This window comes from Salvelinus fontinalis, chromosome 18 (genome assembly GCF_029448725.1).
Source record: "Salvelinus fontinalis isolate EN_2023a chromosome 18, ASM2944872v1, whole genome shotgun sequence".
Taxonomy (NCBI): Eukaryota; Metazoa; Chordata; class Actinopteri; order Salmoniformes; family Salmonidae; genus Salvelinus; species Salvelinus fontinalis.
Window position 1 is genome coordinate 53,741,541 of NC_074682.1, and position 16,348 is coordinate 53,757,888.

The window sequence follows — 16,348 nt, forward strand, 5'->3', positions numbered from 1 at the left end:
AATCACATTTTAATTTTTGTCTCATGCGCAGAAAAAATGCTTACTTACAAACCCTTAACCAACAACGCAATTCAAGAAATAGGGTTTGAGTTTGAGTTTGAGTTTATTTTTACAGGGACAGTGTACATTAATCAACGTTTAAACACTTACCACGCTGGGTTAAAATACATTTACTAAATAAACTAAAGTAAAAACTATAATAATAAAAAGTAACACAATAAAATAACAAGAATGAGGCTATATACAGGGGTGGGGGTTACAGGTTAGTTAAGGTAATTTGTACATGTAGGTGTAACGGTCATCGTTGCATGAATAAGTGGACCAAAGCGCAGCGTGGTAAGTGTTCATGATTTATTAGTAAAACTGAACACTGAATAACAAAACAACAAAGAGAACGAACGAAACCGAAACAGTTCTGTCTGGTGCAGCAACACAAAAAACAGAAAACAACTACCCACAAAACACAGGTGGGGAAAAAGGCTACCTACTTATGGTTCTCAATCAGAGACAACGATAGACAGCTGCCTCTGACTGAGAACCACACCCGGCCAAACACATAGAAATAGAAAACATAGAACACAAAACATAGAATGCCCACCCCAACTGTCACACACTGACCAAACCAAAATAGAGACATAAAAAGGATCTCTAAGGTCAGGGCGTGACAGTAGGAGTAAAGTGACTAATAATGATGAGGCTATATACGGGGGGGGGGATACTGGTTAGTTAAGGTCATTTGTACATGTAGGTAGGGGTAAAGTGACTAATAATGATGAGGCTATATACAGGGGGGGGGGGGGGTACTGGTTAGTTAAGGCATTTGTACATGTAGGTAGGGGTAAAGTGACTAATAATGATGAGGCTATATACAGGGGGGTACTGGTTAGTTAAGGCATTTGTACATGTAGGTAGGGGTAAAGTGACTAATAATGATGAGGCTATATACAGGGGGGTACTGGTTAGTTAAGGCATTTGTACATGTAGGTAGGGGTAAAGTGACTAACAATAACAAAAGAGAAGCAGCATTGTGAAACAAAGGGGCGGGGTTTCAATGTAAACAGTCTGGGTAGTCATTTGATTGATTACTCAGCAGTCCAATGGCTTGGGGGTAGATACTCTTTAAAGAGGTAGGGTTTCAGATGTTTTCAGAAGAAGGACAGGGACTCTGCTGTCCTAGATGGTTCCACCATTGGGGGTGCCAGGACAGAGAAGAGCTTGGACTGGGCTGAGTGGGAGCTGCCCTCCTGTAGGGGTGGGAGGGGCCAAGAGACCGGAGATGGCAGAAGGGAGTGCTCGCATTGGGGTGTAGGGTTTGAGCATAGCCTGAAGGTAGGGGGGGCAGTTCCTCTTGCTGTTCTGTAGGTAAGCACCATAGTATTTTAGTGGATGTGAGCTTCGACTGGAAGTCAGTGGAGTGTGCGGAGGAGCAGAGTGGGAGAACTGGGAAGGTTGAACACCAGGTCAGCGTTCTGGATTAATTGCAGGGTTTGATGACACAAGCAGAGAGCCCAGCCAATAGAGAGTTGCAGTAGTCCAGACGGGAGATGACAAGTGCCTGGACTAGAACCTGTGTCTCTTCCTGTGTGAGGTAGGGTCGTACTGTACGGATGTTGTAGAGCATGAACCTGCAGGAGTGAGTCACTGCTTTGATGTTTGCAGAGAACGACAGGGTGTTGTCCTGGGTCATACCAAGGTTATTTTCAATCTGGGAGGGGGATACCGTGGAGTTTTCAACCATGATGGAGGTCTTTGAGCGGGCAGGCCTTCCCCGGGAGGAAGAACAGCTCTGTCTTGTCGAGGTTGAGCTTGAGGTGGTAGGCCAACATCTGAGCAGAAGTATTTGCCAGGAACGCAGAGATGTGTGCCGCAACCTGGGTGTTAGAAGGGGGGGGGGGGGGAGTGGAGTGTCATCCACATAGCAATGATAGGAGAGACCATGTGAGGATATGACAGAGCCGAGTGACTTGGTGTATAGAGACAAGAGGAGAGGGCCTAGATCCAAGCCCTGAGGGACACCAGTAGTGAGAGCATGTGGTGCAGACACAGATCCTCTCCACTCCACCTGGTATGAGCGACCTGCCAGGTAGGATGCAATCCAAGAGTGTGCAGAGTCTGAGACGCCCAGCCCTGAGAGGTTGGAGAAGAGGCAGACCCTGTGACGCCCCGCCCTGAGAGGGTGGAGAGGAGGCAGAGCCTGTGATGCCCCGCCCTGAGAGGGTGGAGAAGAGAAAGACCCTGTGACGCCCCGCCCTGAGAGGGTGGAGAGGAGGCAGAGCCTGTGATGCCCCGCCCTGAGAGGGTGGAGAAGAGGCAGACCCTGAGACGCCCAGCCCTGAGAGGGTGGAGAGGAGGATCTTTACAGTGACACTTTTAGCAGCACTATAACAATTCAATATAATTCAATAGGAATCAATTACATTAATTAAAAGTACATTACATTTAGTTAAATCCTCTCCCCTGTTTGCGTGTCTACAGCAACAGGTGTACGTGAGCAGTGATGAGGGGGTGGTCCAGTTACCGCTGCAGAGGTGTGAGCTGTACGGTAGAGACTGTGTTGACTGCTGTCTGGCCAGAGACCCTTACTGTGCCTGGGATGGGAACAAATGCAACCGATACTTCCCCAGCAACAAGAGGTGACTACTCTACTTAGTTTAAAAGTTTAAAAGACCAACACAGAAATATTGATCTCCACATCCATTACTTTTACTATTATAGTAGAAAACCAATTACATCAAACATACAATTAACATAACAATGACATAGAACATTTAAGAGTCTTCTATTATCTTATTACTGTGTTTGACAATAAAATACACATTTATGTTGTAACATATGTACAAGAAAGTACCATTCTATTGTAATGTGTTGTGTTGTGTTGTATTGTATTGTATCATGTTGTATTGTGTTGTATTGTATCATGATGTATTGTGTTGTATTGTATCATGTTGTATTGTATTGTATTGTATCATGTTGTATTGTATTGTATTGTATCATGTTGTATTGTATTGTATTGTATCATGTTGTATTGTGTTGTATTGTATCATGATGTATTGTGTTGTATCATGTTGTATTGTATTGTATTGTATCATGTTGTATTGTATTGTATCATGTTGTATTGTGTTGTATTGTATCATGTTGTATTGTATCATGATGTATTGTGTTGTATCATGTTGTATTGTATTGTATCATGTTGTATTGTATCATGTTGTATTGTATCATGTTGTATTGTGTTGTATCATGTTGTATTGTATTGTATCATGTTGTATTGTATCATGTTGTATTGTATTGTATCATGTTGTATTGTATTGTATCATGTTGTATTGTATCATGATGTATTGTGTTGTATTGTATCATGTTGTATTGTGTTGTATCATGTTGTATTGTATTGTATCATGTTGTATTGTATCATGTTGTATTGTATCATGTTGTATTGTATTGTATCATGTTGTATTGTATCATGTTGTATCATGTTGTATTGTATCATGTTGTATTGTATCATGTTGTGTTGTATCATGTTGTGTTGTATTGTATCATGGTGTATTGTATTGTATCATGTTGTATCATGTTGTATTGTATCATGTTGTATTGTATCATGTTGTGTTGTATCATGGTGTATTATATTGTATCATAGTGTGTTGTATTGTATCATGTTGTATTGTATCATGATGTATTGTATCAGGTTGTGTTGTATCATGTTGTATTGTATCATGTTGTATTGTATCATGTTGTATTGTATCATGTTGTATTGTATTGTATCATAGTGTGTTGTATTGTATCATGTTGTATTGTATCATGATGTATTGTATCAGGTTGTGTTGTATCATGTTGTATTGTATTGTATCATGTTGTATTGTATCATGTTGTATTGTGTTGTATTGTATCATGTTGTATTGTATCATGTTGTCTTGTATCATGTTGTATTGTGTTGTATCATGTTGTATTGTATTGTATCATGTTGTATTGTATCATATTGTATTGTGTTGTATCATGTTTTATTGTGTTGTATCATGTTGTATTGTGTTGTATCATGTTGTATTGTGTTGTATCATGTTGTATTGTGTTGTATCATGTTGTATTGTATTGTATCATGTTGTATTGTATCATATTGTATTGTGTTGTATCATGTTGTATTGTATCATGTTGTATTGTATTGTATCATGTTGTATTGTGTTGTATCATGTTGTATTGTATTGTATCATGTTGTATTGTATCATGTTGTATTGTGTTGTATCATGTTGTATTGTGTTGTATCATGTTGTATTGTATCATATTGTATTGTATTGTATCATGTTGTATTGTATCATGTTGTATTGTATTGTATCATGTTGTATTGTGTTGTATCATGTTGTATTGTATTGTATCATGTTGTATTGTATCATATTGTATTGTGTTGTATCATGTTGTATTGTATTGTATCATGTTGTATTGTATCATGTTGTATTGTATCATGTTGTATTGTATCATGTTGTATTGTATTGTATCATGTTGTATTGTATTGTATCATGTTGTATTGTATCATGATGTATTGTGTTGTATTGTATCATGTTGTATTGTATCATGTTGTATTGTGTTGTATCATGTTGTATTGTATTGTATCATGCTGTATTGTATCATGTTGTGTTGTATCATGTTGTGTTGTATTGTATCATGGTGTATTGTATTGTATCATGTTGTATCATGTTGTATTGTTTCATGGTGTATTGTATTGTATCATGTTGTATTGTATCATGTTGTATCATGTTGTATCATGTTGTATTGTATTGTATCATGTTGTATCATGTTGTATTGTATCATGTTGTATCATGATGTATTGTATTGTATCATGTTGTATCATGTTGTATCGTATTGTATCGTATTGTATCATGTTGTATTGTATCATGTTGTATTGTATCATATTGTATTGTATCATATTGTGTTGTATCATGTTGTGTTGTATTGTATCATGTTGTATCATGTTGTATCGTATTGTATCATGTTGTATTGTATCATGTTGTATTGTATCATATTGTATTGTATCATATTGTGTTGTATCATGTTGTGTTGTATTGTATCATGTTGTATCATGTTGTATCATGTTGTATTGTATCATGTTGTATTGTATCATGTTGTATTGTATCATATTGTGTTGTATCATGTTGTATTGTATTGTATCATGTTGTATCGTATTGTATCATGCTGTATTGCATTGTATCATGTTGTATCGTATTGTATCATATTGTATTGTATTGTATCATGCTGTATTGTATTGTATCATGTTGTATCGTATTGTATCATGTTGTATTGTTTTGTATCATGTTGTTTTGAATCATGTTGTATTGTATTTGATCATGTTGTATTGTATTGTATCATGTTGTATTGTATTGTATCATGTTGTATTGTATCATGTTGTATTGTATTGTATCATATTGTATTGTATCATGTTGTATTGTATCATGTTGTATTGTATTGTATTGTATCATGTTGTATTGTACTGTATCATGTTGTGTTGTATTGTATCATGTTGTATTGTATTGTATTGAATCATGTTGTATTGTATCATGTTGTATTGTATCATGTTGTATTGTGTTGTATTGTATCATGCTGTATTGTATTCTATCATGTTATATTGTATTGTATCATGTTGTATTGTATTGTATCATGTTGTATTGTATTGTATCATGTTGTATTGTATCATGTTGTATTGTATCATGTTGTATTGTGTTGTATTGTATCATGTTGTATTGTATTATATCATGTTGTATTGTATTGTATTGTATCATGTTGTATTGTATCATGTTGTATTGTGTTGTATTGTGTTGTATTGTATCATGCTGTATTGTATTGTATCATGCTGTATTGTATTGTATCATGCTGTATTGTATTGTATCATATTGTATTGTATCATGTTGTATTGTATCATGTTGTATTGTGTTGTATTGTATCATGTTGTATTGTATTGTATTCTATCATGTTGTATTGTATTGTATCATGTTGTATTGTATTGTATCATGTTGTATTGTATTGTATTGTATCATGTTGTATTGTATCATGTTGTATTGTATCATGTTGTATTGTATTATATCATGTTGTATTGTATTGTATTGTATCATGTTGTATTGTATCATGTTGTATTGTATCATGTTGTATTGTGTTGTATTGTGTTGTATTGTATCATGCTGTATTGTATTGTATCATGCTGTATTGTATTGTATCATGCTGTATTGTATTGTATCATGTTGTATTGTGTTGTATCATGCTGTATTGTATTGTATCATGTTGTATTGTATCATATTGTATCATGTTGTATTGTGTTGTATTGTATCATGATGTATTGTGTTGTATAATGTTGTAGTGTATCATGCTGTATTGTATTGTATTATGTTGTATTGTATCATGTTGTATCATGTTGTATTGTGTTGTATTATATCATGATGTATTGTGTTGTATTGTATCATGATGTATTGTGTTGTATCATGTTGTATTGTATTGTATTGTATCATATTGTATTGTGTCATGCTGTATTGTATTGTATCATGTTGTATGTATTGTATTGTATTGTATCATGTTGTATTGTATCATGTTGTATCGTGTTGTATTGTGTTGTATTGTATCATGTTGTATTGTATTGTATTGTATCATGTTGTATTGTATCATGATGTATTGTGTTGTATTGTATCATGATGTATTGTATTGTATCATGTTGTATTGTATTGTATTGTATCATGTTGTATTGTATCATGTTGTATTGTATTGTATCATGTTGTATTGTATCATGTTGTATCATGTTGTATTGTGTTGTATTGTATCATGATGTATTGTATTGTATCATGTTGTATTGTATCATGTTGTATTGTGTTGTATTGTATCATGATGTATTGTATTGTATCATATTGTATTGTATCATGTTGTATTGTATTGTATCATGTTGTATTGTATCATGTTGTATTGTATTGTATCATGTTGTATTGTATTGTATCATGTTGTATTGTATCATGTTGTCTTGTATCATGTTGTATTTTATTGTATTGTGTCATGTTGTATTTTATTGTATTGTATCATGTTGTATTGTATTGTATCATGTTGTATCGTATTGTATCATGTTGTGTTGTATCATGTTGTATTGTATTGTATCATGTTGTATTGTATTGTATCATGTTGTATCGTATTGTATCATGTTGTATTGTATTGTATCATGTTGTATCGTATTGTATCATGTTGTATTGTATCATGTTGTATTGTATCATGTTGTATTGTATCATGTTGTATTGTATCATGTTGTATTGTATCATGTTGTATTGTATCATGTTGTATTGTATCATGTTGTATTGTATCATGTTGTTTTGTATCATGTTGTATTGTATTGTATCGTATTGTATCATGTTGTATCGTATTGTATCATGTTGTGTTGTATCATGTTGTATTGTATCATGTTGTATTGTATCATGTTGTGTTGTATTGTGTTGTGTTGTATTTTTTTGTTTGTGAACCCCGGGAAGAGTTGCTGTTGCTAAATCAACAGCTAAGGGGATTCCAAACAATTAAACAAACAAACTTACTGCCACAGTCTAAATCTGTCAGAGTTATGACATGATTATGACACCCAGGCTGTCTGCTATCTTATCTCCTCAGGCGAGCTCGGCGCCAGGACGTGAAACACGGGGATCCGATGAGCCAGTGTTACGACGCAGAAGACGGTAATGTGTGTGTGTGTGTGTGTGTGTGTGTGTGTGTGTGTGTGTGTGTGTGTGTGTGTGTGTGTGTGTGTGTGTGTGTGTGTGTGTGTGTGTGTGTACGGGGCTACAATGAGCCAGTGTTGCGATATAGGAGAGGTTACAGAAATGAACACTAAATGTTTCTATGTCTGTCTATGATATGTACTGTATGTCTCTGGTTGCAGCTAGCGTCAGCCAGCCAGCCAGCCTCAGTTCACTAGGTAACTTAACTAATATTAACTTAGCTCATAATACAGTATATTGGTTCGCACTAAGTGGCAGCGGCAGTCAACCTCAGTTCACTAGGCTCCTATGACCATGTGTGATGTAACTCATCTCAGTTCACTAGGCTCCTATGACCATGTCTGATGTAACTCATCTCAGTTCACTAGGCTCCTATGACCATGTGTGATGTAACTCATCTCAGTTCACTAGGCTCCTATGACCATGTGTGATGTAACTCATCTCAGTTCACTAGGCTCCTATGACCATGTGTGATGTAACTCATCTCAGTTCACTAGGCTCCTATGACCATGTCTGATGTAACTCATCTCAGTTCACTAGGCTCCTATGACCATGTCTGATGTAACTCATCTCAGTTCACTAGGCTCCTATGACCATGTGTGATGTAACTCATCTCAGTTCACTAGGCTCCTATGACCATGTGTGATGTAACTCATCTCAGTTCACTAGGCTCCTATGACCATGTGTGATGTAACTCATCTCAGTTCACTAGGCTCCTATGACCATGTGTGATGTAACTCATCTCAGTTCACTAGGCTCCTATGACCATGTCTGATGTAACTCATCTCAGTTCACTAGGCTCCTATGACCATGTGTGATGTAACTCATCTCAGTTCACTAGGCTCCTATGACCATGTCTGATGCAACTCATCTCAGTTCACTAGGCTCCTATAACCATGTGTGATGTAACTCATCTCAGTTCACTAGGCTCCTATGACCATGTCTGATGTAACTCATCTCAGTTCACTAGGCTCCTATGACCATGTGTGATGTAACTCATCTCAGTTCACTAGGCTCCTATGACCATGTCTGATGCAACTCATCTCAGTTCACTAGGCTCCTATAACCATGTGTGATGTAACTCATCTCAGTTCACTAGGCTCCTATGACCATGTCTGATGCAACTCATCTCAGTTCACTAGGCTCCTATGACCATGTGTGATGTAACTCATCTCAGTTCACTAGGCTCCTATGACCATGTCTGATGCAACTAGGGGTGGAAGGTAGCCTAGTGGTTAGAGCGGTGGGCCAGTAACCGAAAGGTAAAAATCTGTTGTTCTGCCCCTGAACAAGGCAGTTAACCCACAGGCTGTCATTGTAAAATTAGAATGTGTTCTTAACTGACTTGCATAGCTAAATTTAAAAAAATAATTTAGTTCACTTAGCGCTTCTTCTTAGCTCATGATACTGTATATTAGTTGAGTCAGTTGCAGTTACCCCCTCCCCTTCTGAAATTCGAAATGATTTGATATCAAGTTGTATCAAGACAAATCTACACATCCTGCTCTTGGGCATTTTACATGTCAGTCATGTAGCAGACACTCTGATCTGGAGCCACTTTACGATGTCCTCTTGGAACTCACATCTTGTACAGAGACTATTATGAATGTGACTACAGTTAGAGGATCTTCATTTGATCCCCTTCTGGCAGGAGAACTAAATATTGTAGTGTATTTTAGATTTAAAAAGGCTTCTGAAGTTTGTCATTTCTACTTTGAAATGTCAAGCTTGATTTTCACTTGCACATTTTTTTTCTCAACCCCTACAAAATTATAGATTTATTATAATACACATAATAATTCACATTTCCTGTTGCTGCAAGATTATTTTTCCTTCTGTGGCGAGCTGGCTCAAATTAAGATCCTACATCTGTACTACAAAACTCTCATCATCCTGTTCTTTGCAGGTTCTGAGTCGGTGGAGGTGAAGGTGGTATACGGAGTGGAGAGTAACGCAACCTTCCTAGAGTGTGTACCCAGGTCCCAGCTAGCTACAGTCAAGTGGACAGTACAGCCACCACAGGCGCACACCAGCAGAGAGGTGAGAGACGGACATCTCTCCATGTTAGCGCTTTGTTAACTTTATGCTAACTAAGGCCTGGGATCTAACACACAAACTGACAAATCTTTATCAACTCATCATCTGTACCGAACATTAGAACAATAAAAGCACACATGTATTGATCACTCATTTTTAACTGAATCATTAACCACGTTTCCATCCACAGTTTTTATGCGAGTAAAGTCATACCATATGAAAAAAAATTCACGACAGCTGTGATGGAAACAGATAGTGTCAGTGCAAGTTTATACTCTGAGTGTACAAAACATTAGGAACACCTGCTCTTTCCATGACATAAATTGACTAGGTGAAAGCATATGATCCCTTATTGATGTCTCTTGTTATATACAATTTAATGAATGTATATGAAGGGGAGGAGACAGGTTAAAGAAGGATTTTTAGGCCTTGACACAATTGAGACATGGATTGTGTATGTGTGCCATTCAGAGGGTGAATGTGCGAATGGTCAAAATATTTAAGTGCCTTTGAACGGGGTATGGTAGTAGGTACCAGGCGCGCCGGTTTGAGTGAGTCAAGAACTGCAACACTGCTGGGTTTTTCAAGCTCAACAGTTTCCCATGTGTATCAAGAATGGTCCACCATCCAAAGGACATTCAGCCAACTTGACACAACTGTGGGAAGCATCGGAGTCAACATGGGCCAGCATCCCTGTGGAACGCTTTCGACACCTTGTAGAGTTCATGCCCACAACAAATTGAGGCTGTTCTCTGAGGGCAAAAAGGAAGGTGGAACTCAATATTAGGAAGACGTTAGGAAGGTGCCAACAGATCATTTGTTCGTATGACATGGTGGAATATTTTTCTGTCGTTAAAATGAATAATGAGAGAAATGGGGGTGGAAGTAAACTTGGAGTCAAGCGGTCCTCCCTCTACGACTCGTCAGCAAACCATGCAGTTCATTAGGCTACACATGAAATAAGTTATGATGAACTTCACAGGGTGTTTAAAAAAGTGACCTTAATGCTCCTTTACAATAAATATCAAGGGTCTTATTCTGGTGACGTGATAATCGATGCTTGTCTGACAAATACACATATCCATAATAATCTCATCATGTAGAGTAGCCTACCCGCACAGTCTACCCGCACAGCCTACCCGCACAGCCTACCCGCACAGCCTACCCGCACAGCCCACCCGCGCTGTATCTGCGAGCTGTTGGCTAGAGCACACGTGACAAGACCAAAGTAGGCACATTTGCTATTTAACGCAACAGTATTTTTGTGACCAAATTATGGGTCAGAGTTGAAAATGAGATGGAAACACATTGACCTTTTAGATTTTCATTTGTTACATGAAAACTGAAGTGGAAAATAAAAAATGTTTGTGACGTCCTTTATGTCGTAAATGCACCGATTTTTATCTGCAAGAACTCTGTTTGGTGGAAATATATCACCAATATATACACATATATAAATATATGGTGGAAATATACCACTGGTGGGAAAATGTAGATGTTTCCTTTCTGCAGATTTTAGAATATCCGCATGAAAATCTGTCGCCAATTGGCTGGAAGCTAATATTAACTAATATTCATCTAATGATTAACCTTTTCTTGTCTTGCCCTGCTGTCCTTGTCCAGCTGCTCCAGAGTGAGGATCGTATGGTCCACATGATGCGGGGTCTCCTGGTTCAGCGACTGGAGCCAGGGGACGCTGGCCTCTACAGCTGTACCACCCTGGAGCACTCCTTCTCCCAGGTCCTGGCCCGCTATAACCTCCAGGTCATACCCCAACAAAGCATGACAGCATCCCAGGCCAAGGCAGCTGATCCTAAGGCTGGGGGAGCAGGACTGAGGTGGAGTCCTGGGAGCCACACCCAGAGCCACGCCCAGCTCTTCAGGAATTATAAGGACCTGCACATGATGGGCGCAGCTAGTATGAGCGTAGACGAGTACTGTGAGCAGATGTGGCACCGGGAGAAGAAGAGGCAGCAGAAACTACGTCAGCTCAAGTGGAAACAGACCCAGGTGGACAACCGCAAGGCCAGGGTGAGACGGCACGACTCCACTGAGGACATCACAATACAATGACCTACGGATGGCGATGGACAGAGACTTTTGGTTTGCGTCTGAAATGTCACCCTAATTCCTATAGAGTGCACTGCTTTGGACCAGGGTCCATAGGCCTAAGGTAGTGCACTTTTAAAGGGGAGGGCTATAGAGGGCTATTGTAGATGTAACTCTGGAGATGAAGGGAATGTATACAGCAAGACCTCAGTGGTAGTGCTGCACATGAGCAGACCCTTTGCTTTGAACAGATATGTACGCTTAACATTATTATCAGTCAGTTAACCTTTTTGTCCATAGAAGTATCATTTTGATATAGATGTTCTGGATGTATATTCCTCCTCAATCCTGATCCTTGATCCCCTGTATTCTGTGTAGACAGAATCATGATCGTTCTTTTTGTACCCGGACCGACCCGTTAAAGTCTATTATTGCTCTCTGGACTGGTAGGTTTGTTTACTGAATAAAAAGCAGGCCGGACAGTTCTCTGTCACACATGTCGAATTTCGAGGGCAAATACACTGTCCCAGAACTACAACCACAGGTCTTCAAGAACTACAACCACAGTTGTCCCAGAACTACAACCACAGGTCTCCAAGAACTACAACCACAGTTGTCCCAGAACTACAACCACATGTCTCCAAGAACTACAACCACAGTTGTCCCAGAACTACAACCACAGGTCTCCAAGAACTACAACCACAGTTGTCCCAGAACTACAACCACAGGTCTCCAAGAACTACAACCACAGTTGTCCCAGAACTACAACCACAGTGTGGACAGTGTGATGTGGTTGGTCCCTTCCATCTTCCTCAGTGTCCCTTTCTATGTCTTCAGACACCCTCAGCAAGACATGATAACATATTTGCACTTACCATATTGTCATGACAGCATTGAAATATGCTGTATGAAGAGTATGTAATGCAATGTACAGCATATACATTGAAAATGTATATTGTAGGGTCACTCACCTGCGTTGTGGACTTTATCTACCTTGACTTAGTTTTTTCAAACACAAAACTATTATTTTTATTAAGAAAAATCTTTCAATGTAAAGCATTTGGTAGATACTTTTTTGTGTGTGTTTGGTTTTCACTTGTTAATCAAAACTCAGAAATAGAACCGTACAGGTAATACATTCATACTGTACACTCTCATCTAGAACCTAACATGGTTATTTGGCTATCCCCATAGGAGAACCCTTTGTAGAACATGGAACCATGGAACACAAAAGGGTTCTACCCTGGAACCATGGAACCCAAAAGGGTTCTACCTGGAACCAAAAAAGATTCTACCTAGTTCCAAAAGTGTTCTACAAAGGGTTTTCCTATATGGATAGCCGAAGAACCATTTTAGGTTCTGTATAGCACCTTTTTTTTCTAAGATTGTACTCTAATACACTTTTGACATAAAATCTGTGGAACAACTCACATACTATTCTATGGTTTTAGATGAAGTGAAGATACCTGCTTTTCATATCTTAGAGGAATGAGAAAAACAGCTTTATGAGCAAGAAATATATACGCATTTGTGGTTGAAAATCATGATGAATAAGTAGGTGGGAACCTGAAACACACGAAGGAAGTCCGGCTCACACTAGACTTCACTCCTGGTAATCATCACGAATCTCATCAATTAACAAGTGTGGGACCAGCTGGGTATCAAACCCTAGTGCAGTAGATTCACTAAACATAGAAACAATGTGTATTTTCAACATCTTGTGCTCACTGAATGAACATGTTCAACTGTGTGTGGACTGTGTCACTTGTTGTTTATCATACAGTTAGCACCATCTAGTGTTGGTTGTTGTACACTGCACAAGTAAGTTACGGTAGACCACATGTTTTATTATACAGTGCTGTCATTATTTAAGCAAGAATGCAATCTATTTATTCTACGTATGTGTACTGTACACAGACTTACTATAAGAGTCAAAGCAGTTTATATTATAAATCCATACTGGGAACTATTTTCAGTGAAGCACACTTTTTAATATTCGTTATTTACACATCACGGTAGATAATGGTTTGGTGATGCATTAGGATAGAATGCATTGTAATTTCATGCGTCATAATGCTTTGCTTTATGAGGTAAGCCTGATATCTTTATAAGGAAAGATTGGTTCCTGAATTTGGACACATTTACCGTTCTCTTCATGAGATACTGTTAGTCTACACATTGTGTTGAGCTAAATAACTGCAAGTATGACTATAACGTATAAAAGCCACCCATCCACAGAGAACCAATTGATTAGGGGAACATGAATATGTGCTGCATTATTCTGAAGAAATATCTGAATGTAACCAATGATGTGTCTAAACCCTGGATGGCTGGCAGCCACAGGGGGCTCTGTAAATGAAGCCAATGCACAGCCATCTTGGTACTCCTCCATTGTAAAAAAAAGATTTTGGAAGCTATAAAAATGCATTTATTAATGTCTACATACATTTTTGACATGTTTATTCTATTGCAGACACCTTAATGCATACTTTTAAATTATATTATGTGAGCTAAACTTAAAATGAAAAAATATGTCCTTATCCTTGAAACATTAAATTAAAATGCTGTCGAGTTCCACTCATTTGGGCTCCCGAGTGGTGCAACAGTCTAAGGCACTGCATCTCAGTGCTAGAGGTGTCACTACAGACCCTGGTTCGATTCCAAGCTGTATCACAACCGCCTGTGATTGGGAGTCCCATAGGGCGGTGCACAATTGGCCCAGCGTCGTCCGGGTTAGGGTTTTGCCGGTGTCGGCATTCATTGTAAATAGAATTTGTTCTTAACTGACTAGTCTAGATTAATAAAGGTTAAATACAAAAATTTAAAAAATTTAAAATCCTATGGAGGACTGCTCCTACTGGGGAATGCCAATATGACCAATGCATAGCATCAGCAATCCAGGGTTTATATACATCATTGAATGTAACCTACATTATCCCTCTAACTGACCTTGTGCATATCGTGATGACTAACAATTTATACAATTAATTAAAACATGTTTTACACTAATGTAATTATATTTTTCTTGATTTTGTTATTTTTTTATCTATAATTTCTGGCAACAGCTCTGGTGAACATTCCTGCAGTCACCATGCCAATTGCAAGCTCCCTCAAAACATCTGTAGCATTGTGTTGTGTGACAAAACGGCACATTTCCGAGTGGCCTTTTATTGTCCCAAACACAAGGTGCACCTATGTAATGAGCAGGTTGTTTAATCAGCTTCTTGATATGCCACAACTGTCAGGTGGATGGATTATCTTGGCAAAGGAGAAATGCTCAATAACAGGGATGTAAACAAATTTGAGAGAAATGTTTTTTTGTGCATTATGGAACATTTCTGGAATCTTTTTTTTTCAGCTCATGAAACATGGGACCAACACTTTACATGTTGTGTTTATATTTTTGTTTAGTATATATTACAGAGGGTAAAGAGTATCACTACAGGATTATATCTACAGTGCCTTCGGACAGTATTCACAGCCTTCAGCCCATAACTTTTCCCACATTTTAGCGTGTTACAGCCTGAATGTAAAATTGGATTGAATTTAGATTTTTTGGGGGTTGTCATTGGCCTACACACAATACCCCATATTGTCCAAATGGAATCATGTTTTTCAAAATTATTACAAATTAATAAAACATAAAAAGCTGAAATGTCTTGAGTCAGTCAATAAGTAGTCAACCCTTTTGTTATGGCAAGTTAAATTAAGTTCAGGAGTAAAAAAATGCTTAATAAGTCACATAATAAGTTACATGGACTCAACGTGTGCAATAATACTGTTTACCATGATTGTTAAATGACTAAACGTCTATCTCCGTATCCCACACAGGTGCCTTAATCGATCAGTGAATTTCAAGCACAGATTCAACCACAAAGACCAGGTAAGCTTTCCTAAGGTTCACAAAAAAAGGGCACCTATTGGTAGAACATTGAATTGAAACAATGAATATCCTTTTGAGATTGGTGCATTTGTAATGTTACACTACAAAGATACAAGTGCCCTTCCTAAATCAGTTGCCGGAGAGGAAGGAAACCATTCAGGGATTTCACCATGAGGCCAGTGGTGACTGGATGTGATATAACTGATGTATCAACAGCATTGTATTTAATCCACAATACTAACCTAAATGACAGAGTGAAATGAAGAAAGCCTGTATAGAATAAAAAATATTCCTGTTTGCAATAAGGCACTGATGTTATACTGCAACAAATGTGGCAAAGTAATGACATTTTTGTCCTGAATTACAAAGCATTATGTTTAGGGCAAATCCAATACATCACTGAGTATCACTCTTCATATTTTCAAGAATGGTGGTGGCTGCATCATGTTATGGGTATGCTGTGCTCCTATGCTGTGTTCACTCTTGTACCCTTTACACACCACTGAGCACAGCTGTACTGGGCTGGCCTGGTTACACATCCACCATAGTATAACTGAGCCCAGCTGTACTGTACTGGCCCAGTTACATATCCACCATAGTATAACAGAGCCCAGCTGTACTGGGCTGGCCCGGTTACACATCCACCATAGTATAACAAAGCCCA

At 38.1% G+C, this 16,348-nt stretch overlaps 1 protein-coding gene across 1 annotated transcript in view; it reads left to right on the forward strand.

The window, feature by feature from the left end:
• LOC129815761 (semaphorin-3D-like) overlaps window positions 1–15,456 on the forward strand; it is a 145,118-nt gene extending 129,662 nt beyond the window's left edge. Inside the window, exons 15-18 of the mRNA XM_055869853.1 lie at window positions 2,476–2,633; window positions 7,609–7,673; window positions 9,622–9,755; window positions 11,376–15,456. Coding sequence (XP_055725828.1) covers window positions 2,476–2,633; window positions 7,609–7,673; window positions 9,622–9,755; window positions 11,376–11,825 — 807 coding nt within the window. The 3' untranslated portion in view covers window positions 11,826–15,456. The remainder of the gene's footprint in view (window positions 1–2,475; window positions 2,634–7,608; window positions 7,674–9,621; window positions 9,756–11,375) is intronic.
• Window positions 15,457–16,348: the final 892 nt, after the last annotated feature.